Source organism: Calonectris borealis, chromosome 5 (assembly GCF_964195595.1).
Source record: "Calonectris borealis chromosome 5, bCalBor7.hap1.2, whole genome shotgun sequence".
NCBI classification, from domain to species: Eukaryota; Metazoa; Chordata; class Aves; order Procellariiformes; family Procellariidae; genus Calonectris; species Calonectris borealis.
Genome location: NC_134316.1, coordinates 51,169,870 through 51,194,361, shown reverse-complemented (window position 1 = coordinate 51,194,361; position 24,492 = coordinate 51,169,870). Strand labels below are relative to the sequence as shown.

At 39.7% G+C, this 24,492-nt stretch overlaps 1 protein-coding gene across 8 annotated transcripts in view; it reads left to right on the top strand.

Annotated features, from left to right (window-relative positions):
- Positions 1–24,492, top strand: part of PDHX (pyruvate dehydrogenase complex component X) — a 79,890-nt gene that overhangs the window by 1,997 nt on the left and 53,401 nt on the right. For all 8 annotated transcript variants that reach the window (XR_012673995.1, XM_075152391.1, XM_075152393.1 and 5 more), the window contains exons 2-3: positions 9,784–9,867; positions 14,623–14,723. Coding sequence is in view for 7 of the 8 variants with exons in the window: in XM_075152391.1 (XP_075008492.1) it covers positions 9,784–9,867; positions 14,623–14,723 (185 nt within the window). In the remaining variant the exon portion in view is untranslated. The remainder of the gene's footprint in view (positions 1–9,783; positions 9,868–14,622; positions 14,724–24,492) is intronic.

Here is a 24,492-nt window from a genome sequence, read left to right as displayed (position 1 = left end):
ACAAAGAGAAAAGTCATAACTTCTCTGGTAAAATACAGCTCTTCTGAACATAAAACTCACTCTTTGTTCCTAGTTTGAGAATTTAAAGTTAAGTCAGTTTTATTTTAGTATTAGTTTTATTTCTCCACTTTTCTGTTTCTGAATATGCCACCATTTGAAGTGGATCTAGTTTTGTTGTGTCACTTTAGTTTTTTGCTTCTCTATGTGTTTCTGTCCCCCTCTGTGGTGGTGGTAGAGGAGGCGAAAGTTGTTTTGCATAGTCAAAACGATTAATTCAGAATTGAATTCCTAGTTTGTTGGTTACAAGGAAGGAAGAAAAATAGAATGAACCTTTATGTTGGGGGTCTGTCAGTTTTTCTTTGGTTTTAACGTTTCTGAATCTTATCATTGATGTCAGGTTCGAGTAAATCTTTCAATTCTCTACTGACTACAGGGTATGGTGTAGGAAGTTATGAAATAACTCTCTGGTGGGGCACATTAAAGCATTTGTCTTCAATTCATTGCAGTTTTTTTGGTTTGACAATGCTGTAGCTGTTTCCATATCAGAGGAGGTCAAAAAGAGGCAATGAACCTGTGTTATGCTGACTAAGTTTGAGTACAAAATTCACTGTCAATGGGATTCTCAGATTGTAGTTAATAGAATATTATACAAGTCTACCGGTCTGCTCTTCTCGTAAAGTCCTGCTCTTCAGTCCGTTTGATACACAGCCTAAATATGCATTGAATCTCTTCATGGAGAAGGAAGGAGGCAGAAACCTCATGCCCAGACTCAACTTGATTCTCAAAATGTGTCACCAAGAAAAAGTTCTCTGGGATACACAGAGAGTCTTCTTTAAAATAGCAGCTACTGTTTATGTGAAGGTTTTTTTAAGTCTTCCTCCCTTTTTATTCAGATAATTGATACGTATCAACACAGTTACTGTTGATAGCAGTAAAATTAATGGATGGTAATTGAGAGTTCAGAAGTTTCATATGCTCATGGCTCTAAATTCTATTATGCCAGTGAGCTCTGTCTTTGAGATTCTGTGCGAATTGCAAGAACTTTTTGCTTACCCATAATGAAAAAGCAACAATATTTGCTTCCCAGAGTGTTTGTAAGGACTGCCTGTACAGTGCAACTAACCTACATGAATGTAGTGACTCCTTTTATTAGCACTTTTTTTTATTTAACAAAGGAAAATACTATTTGGTGAAGGGAGTTGTTCATTTTAAGATTGCTTTTTTTTTTTTTTTGAGACACATTTAAGCCTGGCTTTTGGATGTGTGTGGTCATCAACTGAAAAGTGACTGAAACAGCTTTGAAAGGAGACCATTGTTGTAGCTAGCATTCTTGTGTATCTGTTGCTGAACAAGGCTCTCAATTGCAACACTAGTGAACTTCTCTGAACATAGGCATCTCTATGCATGGGCATTAAATGAATGCACAAGGAATGGATAGGTTGGTGAGCTTAGAGGATGAGAAAGGAGTGGAGAAAATGGAGCTGAAGTGCACCTCATTTTTTCCTTTCTTTGCATAAGCACTTGGACTGTAGTTCCGTAGTTGCTTTAACTCAACTTAAACTCTACCCTAGTTCCCACTGCCCATTTTGGATGTTGATTTTGTTCATATTGCTGTATGATGAGCCAGATCAGGAAGCTAACCTGACTGAAATTGTATTTGTTTTTGTGATCAGGTTAACTTCCAGCAAAATCCATTCCCCAGTCTGGATAACTGGGCAGCAGCATGAGTACTGGCAGTATGAGCATGAGTACTACTGGCAGTATGAATAAAGATGTGAACATGAACAACAGGGGCAGAAGAGTGATCAGCTCCTTTTGGTTGTATCATGGATTGATATTAAGTTAATGTGGAAAAATAGGCAGTCATGCATGGCTTAAAACTTTTTCCCTGAATTGGCCTCATTCAAAATGCAATCATTGCACTGCCTCGCAAAATCAGATTTGTGATACATTTTAGAGAGAAGAAATGCTTTTCTTGTTTAAAAAGCTATGCAATTAATTTAAAGCATCCAAGTAATGTTAATAAATGTGTTCTCTGGGAAGTTTTTCAATGAACTTGTTGACTGCATCTGACCTCCAGACAACTGAAAGTAATTAGAAATTGAGTTTTAAAATCAGTGCCACAGCATTGCCAAGTCTGTTGCTGAAATATTTTCTTGTGCATTACTGTAATGGATGCTGTAACTATTATAACTTTGTTGTATAATTCTGCATAGTTCAGATCAGGCTGCATATAAGTGAGAAGGAGAAGGAAGTTCTGTGCAAAGTAAAGTAATAGAAGTAAAGCAGTTTGTTGGTATACTTTGTCCACTTTTTTTGCTGCCATGGCTATCCATGTTATCAACATTATTTCTAAAGATAAAGTTCTTCCCTAGATAACCCCATTTAAAAATGACTTGAGATAATTTATTACTTTTTTTAGTGTTGTGTTCTCTGAAGTCCTCTGCCCCCAAAATTTTCTCAGAGTGTCAGGAATATTTTTCTTTCTTTGATATGCCAGCAAAAGCAGCCTAGAAATAGATCTTAAGTTTTGCTGGCAAGTATAGGAATTGGGGGACGGGGGGGACCTGCATGTGGTTTTCCAGTGTGGGGACAAAATCTTCTCGGCTCTCTGCTGATTCAGTTTTTATGTGTGTTTTTTCTGAACAAGTTGCTTGCTGCAGGTGACTAGAAGTTTGCAATGATTTTCTAAATAATTCATGTTAGCTTTATGCCATATACCTTAGTTGCTATTTAACAATCCACATTCAGCTATAATTACCGCAAACAATAAAATAGATTAAAAATGCATGTAACTCACATGTGGGAGAATACAGCAGAATTTCAAATGCTAACACAACTATAAGTAAACTGATATTTTCTTTTTAAATTAAAACCTATGAGGCATCTGTTAAATTAAAAAATAAAAATGTTTCTATATGCAAATTATTTTGTAATTTAAGCAATAGGTTGAACTTTCAGTGAACAGTTTCAAGGAAAACATCTATGACACCAGCAGTCATCTTGCAATATGTTTTAAGTCTGCAGGGACAATTCACAGAATTTTACAGCCAGATATTTCTTTTTCTGAGTGAAATCACCACATAGAATAGTATAATATTTATATGTAATTATGTTTTGAAGTAAAATGTTAGCAGCCTTTTAGGTAGTAGTAAACTCTGTTATGCGCAACTTGCAAGGTCTTGTATTTAGCATAGGGCTAGTTTTCAAACTTTATTTTTCTTACAGTTTCTAAATATACTTGCAGATTCGTGAGGATAGAATTACACTGAAGTGTTTCCATAGGTCGAGAAGGGAAAGAAGGCTATTTGAGTTATAATACTCTATTTACAGCATAAAACTGGGACTAGAAGTGGAAAGTTGAACGCCCTTTACTTTTGTTTTGCTTTGTATGCAGAGTGAACTATTCTGCTAACACTCAGATTTACATCAGTGATATGGAGATAACATTATCTCATTAAGAGGGTTTATATTCTCTTGCCTGCTGAAGCTTCTGAGCAGCCCTCAGCTCCCCATGTCTTCCCAAATAGGAGTAGCAGAACACTAGGTTTTTTTCCAAAAAGTTTTCCTTTGAGCCATGTGATATATTGGTCTTTCTCAGGTAGCAGAAAAGTTCCTCTATGTAATAATAACAAGCCTTTATTAGTTGCCTGTGCCTTACAAGTCAAATATTTTGTGTACCTGGTGGAAAGCTGGGGAAGGATGAAGGAAAGAATTTTTTTTTTTTTAATTACCATTGTGAGTATTTGTCTGATTTCCAATTTAATAGAGGTTTTGCAAAGTTTTTATCTAGTGACAAGTGGGTTTATTCTCTGTGGCATGGTTTTGTTTTAGTGTGACTGTTAGTAAGAAGTTGTTAAGTGACTGAGAAGACTGTTAGGCTACTGTATTGGCTATTAAAGGCATAGTCATATACCTTCTAAGGTCAGTTTGAGTGCTGCTCCTCAATTACAGTTACCATTCTTGCAGTGAGGCACAATAGTATAGAAAATGGCAGTTTCTCATTTTCAGATTTGACATGTGCCTTGATTTCTTTTTTTTTCGGATTCTTCCTTCTCCTTTGTGTCCTGTGTTTTGTTGTTGTGGTTTTTTTTTGTTTTTTTTTTTTTCCTTCACACTTCATGTGTACTTGCTGCTGGATCTTCTTTCCTAACTTGATCAAAGAACCAGAATGGACTGTATGTTTTGTGGTAGTTGCTCATAACATGAAAGGGAAAACGGTACAGTGGCACAAATTTGTTGCTCAATTTTGTATTTATGCCAAAGTATGGAGCATATTCTGGGAAATGGATCAAGTGACTCTTCACTGAAGTGAAACATGTGAACCACCATGTTTAAAGATTAATATTTTCCTCATTAGGAATGTGGAATGCTTTCACTTTTTCAGTGAAGTATGTCCACTGGTTCTAGATAGTCCTAGATATTTGTGGGGTATGACTTCAAAATCATGTTTTGATTGTCAAAGTTGACTTGTCAAGTTAGACAAATGAAATGGAGAACACTTCTTTCCATTCTATAATGTATTATTTTCTACTTGCTGTTATCTGTAAATATTTTTTTTGAGTAAGCATAAAGAAAATTGTGAACTCATGCTTTAATTTGTAGTATTTGAAAAATGATCATAGACAAAACATGATTTGGTAAATGAACACAGATAGGCATTCACAGAATAATACACATTCTTAACATAGTTCATTTTTCTGTGTATTGGTCCAAGACGAGAGGTTGCAAGAAGAAACTTTTTAAAGAAAATCCTTGGAGGTAATTCAGATGAGAATTGCCAGTGTTATGAGGAACATTCTCTGGATACATTTCTAAGCATTACAGTAATGAGCAATATTAAACTGACAAGCATTTAAGTACCATGGAAAGGCTGAGACAAATATGTATATTTCCTCATGCAGTCTTCTGGGAATATGAGCCATGCATACACTGGGCTCATTTCCACAGTTCAAGTGTTTTGGGGAGCATGATCCTGGTTGTGTTGCTCTCCTGGGTACTTTGGGGAATAAATAACTCTCTCTCTGCTGTTGGTGCATTTTAAAATGTCAAGATTGTTGTCAGCTGCTGAGGTTATTAGAGGTTTGCTACAAAGTTTCCATTTCACATTTTAAAATAAATCCTAGAATCATAAAATGGTCTGGGTTGGAAGGGACCTTTACAGGTCATCTAGTCCAACCCTCCTACAATGTGCAGGGACATCTTCAACTAGATCAGGTTGCTCAGAGCCCCGTCCAACCTGATCTTGAATGTTTCCAGGGATGGGGCATCCACAGCCTTTCTGGGCAACCTGTGCCAGTGTTTCACCACCCTCATCCTTTAACCAAAAAAAAAAAAAAAAATTTTCTTCCTTATATCTAGTCTGAATCTACCCTCTTTTAGTTTAAAATCATTATTCCTTGCCCTATTGCAACAGGCCCTGCTAAAAAGTCTGTCTCCATCTTCTTATAAGCCCCCTTGAAGTACTGAAAGACCACAGTAAGGCCTCCCTGAAGCTTTCTCTTCCCCAGCCTAAACAACCCCAACTCTCTCAGTCTTTCTTCATAGGAGAGGTGTTCCCATCCCTCTGATCATCTTCGTGGTCATCATCTTCGTGGTCCTCCTCTGGACCTGCTCCAACAGGTTCATGTCTTGTGCTGAGGATTCCAGAGCTGGACGCAGTACTGCAGGTGGGGTCTCACCAGCGCAGAGCAGAGTAGAGGGGCAGAATCACCTCCCTTGACCTGCTGGCCACGCTTCTTTTGACACAGCCCAGGATACAGTTGGCTTTCTGGGCTCCGAGTGCATGTTGCTGGCTCATGTCCTGTTTTTCAGCGACCAGTACCCCCAAGTCCTTCTTGGCAGGGCTGCTCTCAATCCTTTCATCCCCCAGCCTGTATTGATACCAGGGGTTGCCCTGACCCAGGTGCAGGACCTTGCACTTGCCCTTGTTGAACTTCATGAGGTTCACATGGGCCCACTTCTCAAGCTTGTCCAGCCCCCTCTGAATAGCATCCCTTCCCTCAGGCCTGTCAGCTACACCACTCAGCTTGGCATCATCTGCAGACTTGCTGAGGGTGCACTCAATCCCACTATGTCACTGATGAAGATATTAAACAGTACTCGTCCCAATATGGACCTCTGAGGGCCACCACTCATCACTGATCTCCATCTGGACATTGAGCCATTGACCACTGCTCTCTGGATGCCACCATCCAGCCAATTTGTTTTTCACCGGACAGTCTACCCATCAAACCCATCTCTCTCCAATTTAAAGAGAAGTATGTTGGGGGGGGACCATGTCAAAGGCCTTTCAGAGGTCCAGATAGATAACATCCATAGCCCTTCTCTTGTCCACTAACGTAGTCACTGCACTGCATAGAAGGACAGTAGGTTGGTCAGGTAGGACTTGCCCTTGGTGAAGCCATGCTGGCTGTCTCGAATCACCTCCATGTGCCTTAGCATAGCTTCTAGGAGGATCTGTTCCATGATCTTCCCAGGCACAGAGGTGAGGCTGACAGGTTGGTAGTTCCCAGGGTCCTCCTTTCTACTCTTTTTAAAAATGGGTGCAATGCTTCCCTTTTTCCAATCACCAAGGACTTCACCTGACTGCCTTGACTTTTCAAATATCATGGAGACTGGCTTGGCAACTACATCAGCCAATTGCCTCAGAACTCTGGGATGCATCTCATCAGGTCCCACAGACTTACGTATGTTCAGGTTCCTCAGGTGGTCACGAACCTGATCTTCTCTTACAGTGGGAGGGACTTTGCTCTCCCTGTCCCCATCTTGTGGTCCATCCACTTGAGAGGTGTGGGAAGAGAGATTAAATAATAATGGAAATAGAAATATTGGAAAAACTATGTAATGTCTTTAACTCTACCTAACCTCTGAAATATTCATGGTTGAATACCTAAATTCTTTTAGAAGTGTAATAATTTATTGTTTCATAATCCTGTATCAATGAGAAAGACAAGGTCAGATTTATTGGATGTATTAACATTAATGAATTACGGAACATGGATAGACACTTTTAATTCCCTTAAATCATTGTGTGTTAATTGAAGTTTCACTTCCGTCTTTGCCTTCTCTGAGATCTTAACCATGGTAACTCTTAGGGCTTGGAGGTAAGGATGAGAAGCGTTCTCACTCTAGGTGACACATGCTTTTCAGCTCAAAATTCTTCTAGTTTTTTTCCTTGCCCTTTTTCTTCCAGATAATGAGGGGAAAAAAAAAAAAGGATTAATTTCTAAGTTTTTAAAGCTGTTCCTGCTTCCTCTAAGCAATACAGCAACTGGAGAAACATGCGGTTTCCTATTGAATGATAATAAGCCTTAATGCTAGGTATTAGAGAAAAGGGAATATGAAGCAGAATTGATTCTTGCCATTGTACACAATGTACTTTCTACTTGTCTGTTTCTGTTCTCTAACTGAATACAGATTCAGATACAATAGTTCAAGAAAGAGCCTCAAAAATCAGTTAGGTGCTGGAAAACTACTCTTACAAAATAGTATTTAAAAGATATATTTATTTGGCCTCATAACTATCCTTAAAAGTTCAGAACGATAGTATCTTTTGTATTACAAGCTATATGTCAGAAAACTACTTTGTTATACTGGATCAAATGACAAGAGATGTAGTGTGCTACGAAGCCAAGGAATGTGCTGTATCATGAGCCCTGTCCTCAGAAGAATCCCACTTACATGACATGCAGCTTGATGCTTTGCAGTGCCACTTCTTTCTGTGTATGGGTTTACTAAGCAGATTAGTCAGTTGGCAGACTAAAGCGGTCTACTACCTAGCTGTGGCTAGTACATGGTGTTGCAGGGCCAGAGAAGTTGTGGTGTTGTGTTGCTTAAATACACTGAGCTTTTGACAAGCCAAATAAAAAGATCTGAAAAGAAAGAAAAGGCTAAGAATTTACCTGGTCTCTGTATATAGACACTTACGCATGAGAAGGATCTCTGTAATGAGAAATCTTTCAAGCTTTTTAACAGAGACATAAGATCCAATCACTGAATCTTGAAATTAGGCAATTTCAGTCTGCAAAGTAGATACGGTTTCCTAGCAGAAAAGATAAATAAACACTGGAAAAGTTTATCAGTGAAAGAGGTGGATCATCAGTGTCTGGAGTACTAGGATCACGGGGGCTTTATTAATTTAGAAGATATGCTTTAATCTATCATCTAGAAAAAAAAATCTACAGCCTGTGGCAAAGAGAAGGAGGAGAGGAGAAAGGAGGATGTAGTGTTTGTGGTGGATTTTGATGAGACCAATGAAACTTCTGGTCTTCCCACTTCTTTTTTTAATGTTTGAACTTTGGGGGAATGGGATTATATGCTTTGCCTTGGTGTGCTCTTAATATTGCAGTTCAGCATTAAGACAGAGGTCATAATCGAGATATAAGTATCTAGCCTTTGGTTAAGAGTCGGAAAGGATTCTAACAATTGGCTAGATATGTTCTGCATATTTACACCCCACTCTGTCCTCACACTTGCATGCCCATGACTAGAAGCCTGAGGATGGATAAGTACTCTGAGATGGAAGAGAAGATGCTGCCTGGCTGGTACTTCAGTCATACATTCATAATCATATTACTGACATACTGCATAACTAGAAAGAAAAACTATGGTAATTACCACTGAGGAATTTGTGGGTGGAGTTATGCTATCCTCTGTAGCATATCATGGTTCATCAGCAGGGAACATATCAATACCTCTTACTTAATTTCTCGTGACTGCAGCAGTTCTGACCTCTCTTCAGGACTGAGATATGTGTGTATGCATGTGTCTGTGTGTATGTTCTCTCCTCTGGGCTTGCTTTTATCTGACAAATCTTATGTTCAGACTTTCTTTCCTGCCAGGCAAGCAGGAAATGAGAGAACAAGTCTCATTCACTTGTGTCCTGGAGTAAATGAGAGGCTATGGCACAGCATTTTAACTAAGGTTTTGTTCACAGAGACCCTGACAGGGGCAGAACTAAGCATATGCCAGGGCCATGTGTGGAAAACCCCCAAAAATGGAAATGTGGTTTGGTTTAGTACATATGCCCCTGATACACAAGAGGCAGGGAGTATTAGCTGGCTCAGCTTTGAAATTTATGGCATTTTGGGGGTGAAGGGGGAATAAAAAAAAATCACAACCTCATGCTAGCTGTTGTTTTTTTTTTTTTTTTCCCCCCTAATGTATGTTTGTATTTTGTAGCTGCTTTTTCATTCTACACATGATAACTTGTGTATAGCTGGAGCTCTATGCAAGTTGTAGATATTTTTTTTCTGTTTACATTTCTGTTGGACAAAAGGCATATAACCCTGTTTCACTTGCATCCACTGCAGGATTGTTCAGTAGGTCAGGCTGAACTAAGGGGTACTTGAAATACTAGTTTGTATATTTTTAATGATGCACTGAGACTTGGTTGTGGAGAATGTTTCCATTAAAAATTAATTGAATCAAAGCTGAAGCAGCATGAGTATCTAAAGTCATCTTCATCAGATCCAAAGTTTCTGTATTATATTTTTACTTAAGAGTTTAATTTCCTTAATACATTGTATTATTTATGACTTGATATTCAAGTTTGCCCTTTTCTCTGTGTAACATATAAGTTCTATACTTAGTGCTTTGTTTTCCTTGGTGCTCTCGGGAGTGCATGCTTGTATGTAAGCTTAAAAAAAGAGCATCACAGTGAATGTTCAACTGTCTTTCAGATTCATGCACTTTTAGTTTCATTTGTGTTAAGCAGTTAACTGAGAAAATAATTATACTGAATAAATATTTAGTCTAGATAATCATGTGCTTGTTTTACAGGTACGCCTGGTATTAAAGTTCTCATGCCTGCACTTTCTCCTACAATGGAAGAAGGAAACATTGTGAAATGGTTAAAAAAGGAAGGTAAGATAGCGTTTTCTATGGCCACATCTGTTGTAATTCTTCAGCTATTCTGTAAGAATAAGATCATTCTTTCTGGTTGTACCTTAGTATTTTGAAGCAAAAGGTTTGGTATATGGATGCTGTCTTCTTGAACACCTGCTTTGAAATTGTTGGTTCTTGAAACATTTTTCCTTTAGTTGTCTTTCAAAAGGTTGCATTGATCATATTTTTGAAAAATTTCCGTTAGGCTGTTCCAGGGTGTGAGTGTGTGTGTTGTTTTTAATTTCCAGTGTTGTCATGCTGATCAGTAACTTTGGAAGTCTGAGGGCCTTCGACTTTGAGGCCTCTGTTTCATTATTCCGCTGCGTTATGAAATAATATTGAAGATATGGTATTTTTATAGTTGCTATTCAGGACTTACTTTTTTAAATGTGTAAATTACAGTCTACAATTAAAGCTGATAGAAAAATTTAAATTACTTTCATAACCCAAATTCCAAATGGGGAAATCTCTTTCCAAAATAAAAAACCCAAAACAAAAACCAAATTACTCCTCCAAAAAAAGCCCTAACAACCTTGGTTATGTTAGGTTCTCTGTGCTCTGACAACTGAAAAGTAATGTACTTCTGTTAAAATATGTTGGAGCAGCTAGATAAATAGACTGAGTGTGTGTTTTGTCTTCACAGAGGTTGTATATAAGTGGAAAATGATCTGCAGAAGAATCAGCAGTCCCTGTTCTGTCAGGAGACCTTTCTCCCTTCTCCTGCTGCCCTTTCCTCTCTACAGTTTAATATTGAAAACTGGATTTTGACTGTAGTTTTGGGTTCCAGGTAGCAGTTGTCCATTGGTATAGGATGCATTGCAGAGTTCTAGATGACTGTAGGAATATATCTTGTTCTCAGACATTTTTAGATTTGCTGAAGAGATGAACACATTTGGAGAAAAGAAAATCTCTTAAAGCATGTTATCTTTGACAGACACAATTTGGCGAGCTAAACGTGTGTTTTGACTCTTCTGCCTAGATAAGCCATTTCCTTTGGCTTACCCTCTCTAAGTGTTGATACAGCCTCTGTCATTGTGTTACTGGAGTACTTTGCTTTTATACATTTTGAATGCATTTTGACAGGTGGCCAGAAGGCAACTTGTTGCTCCAGTAGTGGACGTGACCTTTTGCTTGTAAAACTTCTAGTAAGAATTTCTGCAGAATTTACTAGGAACAATATGGCAGTCTATGTCTGTAAAAAGTAATTGCACCAATGTTCTTGAAACTTGAAGCTTCAGTTAGTCAAGTATCAAGTCCAAGATTATGTAGAGAGGAAGGAACGATCCAAAGTCCTTTTTCTATTCATTACCTGTCAATAACTGTAAGACACTAAAAATCCACAGTAGCTTGTTTTACAATAAATATAGCATTCAAAATTGTAAGAAAAAGCAAAGAAGAGAGCACAATAGGAGTGGAGGTAGATTCCAGTTTGCTCCACAACATGAATGAATCAGTTTTCCTCATAAAAAAGGTCTTGGGACACAATAGCTATACAATGGTTTTTCTCAGTCTTTCCACTAGACTTCCACCCCAAGACAAAAGGGAAAAAAAAGCTCCACACCTATTTTAATTAAATTAAAATCAAATCTTAATTGATGGTTTGACTTCGAGAGAGAACTTTTTATTGCTCTACTTTCTATTTAGAAACAAGACCAAAACTGAATATAGTGTATTGTCTTATTTGGCACATCTGTGACCATAATTAGTTCCTATGGATATTTTTTTTTCCTCTGACAGTCTGGAAAATAAACATAATGACAACATTAAAAAAAGTGAAGATAAATTTTGAAGAAAGAAGCAATGTGATTTAATGCTTATACTCCTTCTGTCTGCAAGGGATGCTCATAACTACATAATCCTCCAGTGAGTTGGCCATCTCATGTAGTGGCAGTACTGAATGTAAATGTTTGATAATCTCATATCCAAGAAAATAAATATTTTAAAGCAATTGACAGAAGAAAGCTGATGATTGCATATGAGATGTTTTTCCCACTGTATAACCAGCAGGGGTCAGTAGAATACTATTTTGACAATTTTTCTGTTCTGTGTAAATATCAAATGTTTTCATTTTACAGTTTCACAGGATGGACAGATGATTTCCATACTGCAGAGGGAAAAATGCTGAATTTAATTGACAGCTTACTATTTGTTTCTCATTATTAATGCAGTTTCATATTGATTCCTGTGGGTAGTAAAATTGTTCTCATAAAAATAAAACTGTGTTTCTAAAAACTCGTATTTATTATGTATGAATTTAATGTTGATGAAAGATGATAGATTGACAGCCCAGGAGACTGAAATCCTCTTGTTATTGTGGGCAGGAAACAGAATAGGCAACAGTGCTAGCACTTTCCTCACTCTGCTGCCTTCTGAGACATCACCTCCAGGGACTTCAGTCTCTGTGTTCAGTCAACTTTGATTTGATTTGTACGTCAAGGAATGTAGTTTGTATCTTGTGATTTGGATACTTGTCTGTCAGTAATTGAACAGAGCACGTATGCTATTGAATGCCAATTGGATGTGATCTCCTAGCGGGAAACTCTGCTGCAGTAGAGGTCCTAATCATTCAGCCTAGCTATAAGAACTTAATCATTTTTAAAAAACAAACCCCACCCAAAATTTTTCAAGGGCATTATTTATAATCTCAGAGAGCTGCCATTCAGGAAACTTCTTTTGCAAACACTGCTTTCTCATTAGAAAGTGTAAGAGCAAAGATATGCTCTGCAAAAGTGTTCTTTCCAATCCTATCTATTGGGAAAGCTGATTTGTAATTGACATCAAAGTGGGCATCGATTAGGAGCTACCACAAATTTTGCAATCTCTAATGAAAATAACTGATCCTTTCTGTTGTGCTTGGGTACTGAAACACACATGAGATTTTTGAATGCTGCTATGAAATATTCTTCTTAAAATTGCATTTAATCAATTGCCTTCCAAACTTACGACCACTTCTTGGCTGCAGCAGTGGAAAAGTGGTTTGCCCAGTTCTCTGAAGACTTTTCCTCTTGCCTTCCCTGTGCAAGGGAATCCTTAGCTTTCTGTGAACAGCCTCACGTATCCAAGTTGAGAGATATGTCATGTGTGACAAACACATGGATGAAGGTATTTGCTTTGGCTAGCTTGCACTGTTGGAGTTACTGCTGCAGGTTGCTAGGCACTGAGATTTCTTTTTAATGGTGCAGAACACTTAGTCTGATTGCAGGTTGGGAGAAGAGAATAATTAAGATACAGAGTTAAGCTCCTTTCTGCTTGCCTATCTTAGCTCCGTAGGTTACAGAATTTGCCCAACAATTTTATTTCTTAACGTCTATGAAGTACTTACCTAATGATCTGATATATGGGCTACTTGAATGAATGATCCAATAGAATTAAAACACTGGTATAGAGCCTGGAATTTTGACTTCCTGTTATAAACTGTTTATGCTCTAGTTATTGCAAAGTGCAGTGTGGCAATTAGATCATTAAATTAAAAAGATCAGGTGCTACTTTGTGTACTCCCCTGCCGAGTTCCATAACAGGAACATTTATGACTTACAAGACTATGTAAGTGACTTGAGCTTTGAATGTTTCCATTGTTTACTATTGTAGAGATCACAAGGATCATACAACACTTCATTTTCCCCTTCTAATTCAGGTAGTCCTGAAACGGGAAATAATTATTGAAAAAAAAAAAAAGTGTTTGCATCTTACCTAAATACAGGTGGTAATCTGCACTAGGTTTATTCTGATGCTTAAGTACAACAGAGAGTGATATCAGGAATTAAATTAAATGCTTAGACAGATACTACTGTTGCAGCATTTCTGGTGTTGGGGAAATACTGAAATTTTACTTCATATAAAAATTGTAGTCATGTGTTAGGCTTGTGTGTATTGTCCCTATTTTTCAGTGCTCTGTAAGGAAAAGGTTGTTATATTTTGTTGGAGGCCAAAACATTCAACTACCTCAAAGTTTTTCAATGTAATTTCTATTTTAATGTTGGCCATCTAGTCAGTATTGATCTGTTGAAAGAATCCAGACCCAGAATATCTTTATCATGCACTGGCAGATATAGATATTCTTCAAAAGCCGAGGAAGAGTATGCTTCAAAATTAATCATAGATTTGTTTAATGTAGCGAAAGCCATTTCTAACACTTGTGCATATTTTTATTTTGCAAAGTAAATATGTTTCTAGAGGACCTTTTGACACTATATAGGAGGTTGACTAAACAAGCTTGCAGACATGCTTTCCAAAGAGATTAAAGTCGCTGAGGTTTTTATTTGAATATCTTTTAATAGTGTAGATACAAACTAGAGAACTGTGATACTTAGTTAAAGATGATGTTGCTTGTGACCAGTGTCTTAAAAAATTACGGTTTTAAATAGCTTGCTTTGACTTATGGCTAGCAATGAATATGAAAGGCTCAGGATTTTATTCATGGCAGTGTTACTGAGTGATGGTGTTGTGGAAATAAATTTCATTGTGTACTTCCTTTTGGGAAACCTACTGTAAACGTCAGTATTTGGAATATGTTAATATTCTGCTGCAGCAGTTTGTGTCTCTGAATCTTAGTGTTTTTATTTGGAAATGAAAGATAAAATATGGTAAATAAAGATGGGGGATCAACTAGCTATAGAATATATTAAAAAATGTAAAATGGCTGTATTATGTGGATAAATATCTATATTCCATGGTTAAATAGATCTGAAAGGAAGTTTAGGCTACGTATTCTTAAGTTCTATTATATTTTTGCAGGTGAAACAGTGAATGCTGGAGATGCATTGTGTGAAATTGAAACAGACAAAGCGGTGGTTACCATGGAATCAAGTGATGATGGCATATTGGCTAAAATACTGGTAGGGATTCTGCCTTTCTGAGTAGGATGATATAACTTCTCTTCAGACTGTCATTTAGCATATTGCCTCAAAAACTAGTTTAGATAGCTAAATTTCCTTCTGCTCAGCTTTCAGAATAATGCACTTACTTGCATTCCTAGTGAGGGATAATTGCTCTATTTATTTCGTACATGTACCACTGGTACATGGTATGTGATTCTATATACGTTTAATGGATTTTCAGTTAACCTGATTGAATTATGTTGTTTGCATGTGTTGCACCTTATGAATTATGTCCATGAAATATTGCCGTTTATGACATCTCTTACTCCGAGTAATAGAAAAACAAGTTGGAATCAGTTAGTTGGAATATGGAATTTTGGATAGTGCTTTACCCAGGATGTGTGATCTCCATGCTAGATTATGTTGTGCTGGCCATTGAAGATGGAACATTATACAAGATGTGCTGACCCAGAGGACAATTCTTAGAATTATTAAGTTCCTGTATTCTTAAAATTAGATTGATTAGGCTTAATATAAAGAATGAGAACTGGGATGAATGCAAAGTTCTCTGAACATCATTTTGGAGTATTTGTGTGTATGTGCATATATAACAGAGATAATGCTCATTTTGTTTGGGTTCCTTGTTTATATTTGGCTTTAAATCCTGTTCTGTACCAAGATGGAAGCAATAACAACTGGACTACGGAGATCAGAATGAACAACTTATTTCTAATCCTGCATTGCTTAAGGTCTGCTTGCAAGTCCTGTGCTATTCTTTACATACTGTATTCTAAAAAGACAAGTCAAAGTCTGTATATTTTCCTTTCTCTTTCTCCTCTTTTCTAACACTTTTGAAAAATGTTGTCTTATTTCAAAATGACCTGATGTTAATTCTCATCAGAATGTAGAAGGGTGGGGCTGTATTTCTGAGGCCTTCTGTTGCTGCTTCTTTGTAAAAGTAAATAGTACATTTTCTGAAAGCTCATATTTGATGGTTAAAAATTAAGGGAGACTATTTTCTTGTCCATTAAATATGTATAATGGCAAATGTATTTTAGAGTTTCTTATCTTTAGGGAAGGGAATAAAAGTTGTTTTTAATTGTGTATAAAGATAGGGAAAGAGTTTTGCCTCCCTTTCAATATTCACCACTTTTTCTAAAATTTTCCCCAAACAATATCCAAATCTGTGGAGTTCTCTTATTTATCCTGTGAGGGCTGAAACTGTCAGCTAGCCTCTAGCACTTCCAACAAGAACACTGATATTTTTTCTTTTTCCCTTTTAGAAATTGGGTAGATAAACATGGATAATCTTAAGTATGATTTTGCAATGAATTTGCAGTTTGGTTGAGATAAAACAACTTGCTCAATTACAATTGTAGAAAATCTAGTTGGACAGTCAAATAGGCAGCTAAATGGGGAAACAAGGTTCTGCAGCATAATATTTCTCAGGTTTAATGCATATACTCATATATAAAAAGAGCTTCTTACCACACTTAAACATCCTACCTATCAGCTAGTGTCTCCAAGAAAAGTTATGAAACACTTTGTAATGTTTGAACCATAGGATACTGAAGAAATCTACTTGAATCACTGTGCAGCTTCTTAGCTTTTTTTGGTGGTAGACATGTTAAAATGAATATTAGTACTGTTATTTTGTCTTAACTCTAAGAGTGTTTGACAGACACTTTGACTGTCTTGGTATGCAGTGTTTCAAGTTTGGTTGTTCCAGGACTATTAATTTAGCTTGTATTCTTTCTGTCAAAGGGTCCTTTGTGTCTTGAAGCATTGCTTAATAACTCGGGTTTCCAGCATTGTAGTGTTTGCCGTTCTCTGGCTCCTTACCCTTGCATATCACTCAGTTGCTTGGCCAACCAATTGCATCTACAAAGTGCTGTTGAACCTCGCGTGAAATGAACAGCATGCAGCAGGCATGGATATTTGCCTTTACTTAGGCGCAGCCCAGCATGATTTGGTGCAGAGGGGATGCATGACTATGCAGCTGTGTGGTGCCAGTCTTTTACCACCATACTCTTATAGTGAACATAGAGGGCTTTTGTTGGGCGTTGTATTTAAATACTGTTGTAGCTTCAACTGCAAGTTTTCATACTTCAACTTGTACATCAGAGTTTCAATTCCTGCATTCAAGATACAAAGAATGTGCCATTAATGTTCATATAAAAAGTCTGGTTTTAAGTGACTTGCCCCTGTATCGTGTGGGAACTCGGTAACAGAAAGGACTAAACTTCAGTTCTCCAGGACAAGATTCAGTTGTCCTTGATGATACTTCACTTTCAGTTCTTTGCCTCATTCCTTACATATATTTTATATCATAAAAAACCCCCAACTATAAATGAAAAGCCACAAAAAATAATGAAGCAGGAATGTCCTAGAGATGAAACTCCATATCTTTGTAGAATCTTGATATAGCTTATTAGAAAATGGAAGAAACACAAGTGAGCATGTTATTAAAGACTACATGATACATACACAGAAATTGTGCTGATTGAATGTTTGACTTTCCAGCAAAATAATAATGATCTTTTGCTGTTCTTGTGTATGGAAATCATTAATAAAGCTGTAATACACTTTTTGTTGCAAACCACATTTTCCAAATTTTCATGGTGCTTATAGGGTAGTCTATGTCTCTTTTGAAAGAAAAGAACACACGAAACTTATAGTTTGTGTTCCTTACCCTCACAAGACTCCATTCTTGTGGTTTGCTTGGGAGGACTAAAATTTTGTTTCTTCATTTCTTATGCTTTTCTTTCCCAGACTCCTCACTGTTTGAAATTTTCAGAACAGTCTCATTTCCATGCTGGTGGAGTATTGCAGCTGTTTCTGCCCTCCCTCCACAATAATTAATCAACAGGGTGAATTGGAAGAACTTTGAATAAAATAAATAAAAAATTATGAGAAATCGTTTTGCCATATGTGTAATAGATTATGAAACCCTTTGTCAAAATGTTTACTTCAAATTGGTATGCTGGGAGAGAAGAGAGTGGAAAACATGTAGAGTTTGAGAAATAAAATGTAACAAGATGAGTGGAATGAACTTGAAAGGGAAAATTCTTGACTGAACAGAGGTGGTGGTTTAGAGTGAAGATACTGCAGTTACAGAATTCTCCACTAGGAGAACAGATCCAAGACTCCAAAAGTCTGGATAGGAAAAGCTATATTGAACAAAATCTTTTTTGTGATAATGTCCTGGTTCCGGCTGGAACCAGTAGCTTGGGGGGTGTGCTGTGTTTTGGGTTTGGTATGAGGAGTGTTGATGGCCCATTGCTGCTTTGGCTGTTGCTGGGTGGTGCTTGCACCAGGTGGGGGGGGAGCACAGCTGGGGTGGTGGACCCAGCTGGCCAATGGGGTTATTCTATACCATGTGACATCATGCTCAGTATAAAAACCAGATGTGGGGGGGGGCTTGCCCCCTGTTCGTGACACACGGTCGGTGGTTGGTGAGCAGTTGCATTGTTGCATCGCCTGCTTTGTATATTCTGTTATTGTTGTTGTTCTCATTGTTATTATTACTGTTCTACTTTAGTTTTATTTCAATTATTAAACTGTTTTTATCTCAACCCGGGAGTTTTCCTACTTGTGCCCTCCTGATTCTCTCCCCATCCCACCATGGGGGGGGGGGAGGGGGTGTGAGCGAGTGACTGCGTGGGGTTTATTTGCTGGCTGGGGTTAAACCACGACAGATAAGAAGGGGAGGAAAAAAAACCAACAAAACACACCAAAACACACACCACCATCCCCAAAAACAGAACAAAAAAAGAAACCTCTCTTGCATCAACAGTAAGACCCGACTGAGAGACCAGCCTTTAATTTGAAACTTTAATTGACAAAAGTAATTTTTATGGAACTATAAATAAAACTGAATTTATATAGGTTTTCATTAACTAAATGCTCATTAACATGAACTAGGGAGACACTTCTTCGTTGACTTTTCTTCTCTTCATTGAAATCCTTTATGTTCTATGATAGAAATATTTTTACCATTTTAAACCGGTAATATGAAGGGTAATACTTTTAAAATTATTGTTATTATTGTTTTGCTTGATCTATTTAAAGGGTTATTAGCTCATAATCTGCATACTAATTTTGTGTTTTCTTAAAATAGTTTTTCAGGACCTGTTGATAATTGGAAAATATGATTTCAAAATTAAATGTGAGATTCCTTTTAAGCTATAGAATCTTTCCCCTTCCTATCATATAGGGGTCAAATACCAGATCAGAAGTATTTCTTTCGCCCTTCCTTTTTTGCAGCAGTGTCTATATTGACTTAGTTTAGCTAGTAATCCTGTGTAATTGTCTTGGTTTCGGCTGGGATAGAGTTAAAATTTCTTCCTAGTGCTGTGTTTTGGATTTAGTGTGAGAAGAATGTTGAGAACACACTGATGTTTTCAGTTGTTGCTAAGTATCTTGTCAAGGACAACTACCCTCCAGGAAGCTACCAAGCTACTACCCTCCCAAGACTGGGAGGAGGGAATACAGACAGGACAGCTGGCCCAGCTGGCCAACGGGGTATTCCATACCATGTGACGTCATGCTCAGTATATGAATGGCAGGCGTGATCCAGGAAGTACCGATTGCTACGTGGTTATCGGTCAGCGCGGGTGGTGAGCAATTGCATTGTGCAATTGCAGTGGGGCAATAATTAACATCATACAATTCAGTTCCTTGGCTATTTTCACCCAAAATCAAATCCCCTTGAGGTACACATCGGACTTCCTCATCCTTTTGCATTATCTACCAAGTGCACCCAGGTCCTTGAGCAAAAGCAATCCCACAGATGGGTTTTCCCTTGCCAGAGGCAGGAGTAACCCAAACTGTCTTCCCCAGCATTTTTCTTATGTACACGACAGGGACTTTATCCCCCTCTACAGTACATAAGAGTTTTGATTGGGCAGGGCCAGCTCGAGTGAAAGATCCCCTAGTGTTGACTAACTAGGTGGCTTTTGCTAAATGTGTGTCCCAATGCTTGAATGTCCCACCACCCATTGCCCTCAGTGTTGTCTTTAGCAGTCCATTGTATCGTTCAGTTTTCCTGGAGGCTGGTGCATGGTAGGGGATGTGATAGACCCACTCAATGCCATGCTCTTTGGCCCAGGTGTCTATGAGGGAGTTTTGGAAGTGAGTCCCAGTGCCTGACTCAATTCTTTCTGGGGTGCCATGTCGCCATAGGACTTGTTTTTCAAGGCCCAGGATGGTGTTCCGGGCGGTGGCATGGGGCACAGGGTATGTTTCCAGCCATCCTGTGGTTACTTCCACCATGGTGAGCACATAGTGCTTGCCTTGTCGGGTTTGTGGGAGCGTGATATAATCAATCTGCCAAGCCTCCCCGCATTTATATTTCAGCCATCGTCCTCCATACCAAAGAGGCTTTACTCGCTTGGCTTGCTTGGTTGCAGCACGTTTCACGTTCATGGATAACCTGTGCAATAGCGTCCATGGTCAAGTCCACCCCTCGATCACGAGCCCATCTGTATGTTGCATCTCTTCCTTGATGGCCTGAGGTGTCACAGGCCCACCGAGCTATAAATAATTCACCCTTATGTTGCCAGTCCAGATCCACCTGGGCCACTTCAATCTTAGCAGCCTGGTCCACCTGCTGGTTGTTTTGGTGTTCTTCAGTGGCCTGACTCTTGGGTACGTGAGCATCTACGTGATGTACTTTTATAACCAGGTTCTCTAGCTGGGCAGCAATATCTTGCTACAATGCAGCGGTCCAGGTGGGTTTGCCTCTGCGCTGCCAGTTGTTCTGCTTCCATTGCTGCAGCCACCCCCACAGGGCATTTGCCACCATCGATGAGTCAGTATAGAGATAAAGTACTGGCCATTTTTCTCGTTCAGCAAAGTCCAAGGCCAGCTGGATAGCTTTCACCTCTGCAAAGTCATCGATTCACCTTCTTCATCAGTTTCTGCAACTTAGCGTATAGGACTCCATACAGCAGCCTTCCATCTCCGATGTTTTCGCACAAGGCCACAGGACCCATCAGTGAACAGGGCATATTGCTTCTTGTTTTCTGGTAGTTTATTATACAGTGGGGCCTGTTAACACATGTCACCTCCTCCTCTGGGGATCTTCCAAAATCTTTGCCTTCTGGCCAGTTTGTGATCACTTCCAAGATTCCTGGGCTAGTGGGATTTCCTATTCGGGCCCGTTGAGTGATCAGTGTGACCCATTTACTCCATGTAGCATCGGTTGCATGATGTGTAGAGGGGACCCTCCCTTTGAACATCCAGCCCAGCACCGGCAGTCAGGGTGCCAGGAGGAGCTGTGCTTCAGTACCAACCACTTCCGAAGCAGCTCGAATCCCTTCATATGCTGCCAATATCTCTTTCTCAGTTGGAATATAGCGGGCCTCGGATCCTCTGTATCCCCGACTCCAGAACCCTAAGGGTTGACCTCGAGTCTCCCCTGGTGCTTTCTGCCAGAGGCTCCAGGTAGGGCCATTCTCCCCGGCTGCGGTGTAGAGCACATTCTTCACATCTTGTCCTGTCGGGATTGGCCCAAAGGCTACTGCATGAACTATCTCCTATTTAATTTGTTCAGAGGCTTGTCATTGCTCAGGGCCCCGTTTGAACTCATTGTTCTTCCTGGTCATGTGATAGAGAGGGCTTACAATTTGACTGTAATTTGGAATATGCATTTTCCAAAAGCCCACAATGCCTAAGAAAGCTTGTGTTTCCTTTTTGCCTGTCGATGGAGACATGGCTGTTATTTTGTTGATCATGTCCGTTGGGATCTGATGACATCCATCTTGCCATTTTATTCCTAAAAACTGGATCTCCTGTGCGGGTCCCTTGACCTTAGTTTGTTTTATGGCAAAACCAGCCTTCAGAAGGATTTAGACTATTCTCTCCCTTTTCTCAAAAACTTCTGTTGTATTGCCCCATACGATGATGTCATCAATGTATTGCAGATGTTCTGGAGCCTCACCCTGTTCCAGTGCGGTGTGGATCAGCCCACGGCAAATGGTAGGGCTGTGTTTCCACCCCTGGGCGGTCGGTTCCAGGTGTACTGGACGCCCCTCCAAGTGAAAGCAAACTGTGGCCTGCACTCTGCCGCCAAAGGGATTGAGAAGAACGCATTAGCGATATCAATGGTGGCGTACCACTTGGCTGCCTTTGAGTCCAGTTCATATTGAAGTTTCAGCATGTCCGGCATGGCAGCACTCAACGGTGGCGTAACTTCGTTCAGGCCATGGTAGTCTACTGTTAGTCTCCACTCTCCATTAGACTTTCGCACTGGCCATATGGGACTGTTGAAGGGTGAGCAAGTCTTGCTGATCACTCCTTGGCTCCCCAGTCGACGAATCAGCTTATGGATGGGAAGCAGGGAGTCTCGGTTGGTGCACTGTTGTGGTAGCGATTGGTACCTGTTGTTCTTTGACCCTCAGCAACCCCACAAGAGAAGGGTCCTCTGAGAGACCGGGCAAGGTAGACAGTTGTTTAATTTCCTCCGTCTCGAGAGCAGCTATACCAAAAGCCCACCGATACCCTTTTGGGTCCTTGAAATACCCTCTCCTGAGGTAGTCTATGCCGTGTTGCCAGACTTGGCCAGCCAATTCATCCACCGTTTGTTCTTCTTCATCTTTCCAGATCATTACTGCCAATGAGTTTGCATGTGACGCTGGTGCATTCTGTACAAACTTCCGCCACATGGGTCAGGTGCACTTGACTTCATCTGGATCTTTGGGTAACTGCTCGTTGTTCAGGTCATCATAAATCACTTCCAGCACGGCTAATTCCCTCGGATACTGGATACCTCTCTCCATGGTGGTCCACTTGCCTGGGTGACATATAACATCTTCCTTGAAGGGATAGCTTCCTTCATGCCTGACAGGAGACGACTCCAAAGACTGAGGACTTGTGCCCCTTGTCAATCGCTTTATCAATGCCCCCTTCCCTAGAAAGGGATCCCAGCTGCTTGGCTTCCCTACCCTCTAATTCCTGGCAACTGGCGCCATTATCCCAGCATTGGAGCAGCCAGGTGACAATGTGCTTGCCAGACAATGACTGAAGTCTTTTCGCATATCTTGCAGCTTACTCAGAGATAGGGTGGTTACCATCTCATTTACGGGTTCTGCCTCTTCCTCCTCCTGTTCTGGTGATGGCCCTTTTTCATTTTCATCCCTTTCTAAATGAGGTGATTTTCTTGTGTATTTTCTTTTTTGTCTATCAGTCTTAGGGGCGACTGACACCAGCATGGGTTGGTTCTCTGTCACAAGGGGCGGAGTAGCTGCCCTGCCTGCAGTGGGGGGTGGGGTAGCTACAGGGCCTGTTGCTTTTGTCATCAGATACAGAGACCTTTTCTTCCCCTTGGGGGTTCTGAATGGTGTTAAACAGGGCTCCGTAGGCATGGGCCAGGCCCCAGCATATAGCAGTGATTTGTGTCTCCCTAGAATGGCCAGGGTGACAGCATACTTCTTCCAAATATTCTACTAATTTTTCAGGATTCTGTACTTGTTCAGGGGTAAAGTTCCAAAACACTGGGGGTACCCACCATCCTAGGCATTTACCCATGCTATCCCACTCATCCTGCCACTCAAAACTCTCCAGCCTTGGGGCAGATCTCTGGATGACATTCTTAAATTGCTTATTAACCTTGGACAAAACCGAAATAATATTCCCAAGGAATACCAATAGATGTATCTTAACTACCCAGAGATGTTCAAGGTACTGGCAAGTTATTTTCATGAAGGAGATGACATCATAGAGGAAGGTAGTGAAGGTGCCATTCTCTATTTCCTCCATAAAAAGCCTCTCAGAGGAAGAGGTGTAATTGCTAATGGTCTCCATGAGGTGGAACCCGAAATACAGTAATGGCTTCATTACAAATCCCAAATCACTCCCAATGCCAGTGTTTTAATAACAGATCTCCCAGGCAAAACATCATTAATCCCTGCAGAGCAGGGAAGCAGACAGCAGACTGCAAAACCCAACACCAATCTTTAACAGGTACAGCAAAAACAAGAGCATGGTGCAGATCAGATAAATTAATATCGAGAACAATGAATCAATATTGTGACCAGCAACTGTTAACAGATATAAATTCCTTAATACGCTCTAGTTAATCTGTTGTTATCTCAACCCTTCGTGCCCCACGTTGTGTCTAAAAGGACTGTCATGGTTTAACCCCAGCCAGCAACTAAACCCCACGGAGCTGCTCACTTACCCCCCCACTCCAGTGGGATGGGGGAGAGAATTGGGAGGGCACAAGTAGGAAAACACACGGGTTGAGATAAAAACAGTTTAATAATGGAAATAAACCAAAGTAGAACAGTAATAATAACCATGATAACAACAACAACAATAACTGAATATACAAAGCAGACAATGCAACTGCTCACCACTCGCTGACTGCGTGTCACAAACTGGGGGAGAGGGCCCCCCCCAAGGTTTTATACTGAGCATGACGTCACATGGTATAGAATACCCCAATAGCCAGCTGAGTCAACTGCCCCAGCTATGCTCCCTCCACCCCCAGCTTCCCCTGCACTTGGCCGAAAAGTCCCCGGTACAAGCACCACCCAGCAACAACCAAAGCATCAATGAGCAATCAAGACTCCTCTCATAGTAAACCCAAAACACAGCACCCCCCACCCCCCCAGCTACTGGGAAGAAAGTTAACTCTGTCCTAGCTGGAACCAGAATGAGCATGTATTTGCATAGTTATCGTCTGCAAAAAAAGGGAGAGTAGTTTCCTGTGTGGCAGTGTTTAAGAAGTGATGGTCTATTTAGTATCTTCCTTTTTTGTATAAGCAAAGGGAACATCCTTTGC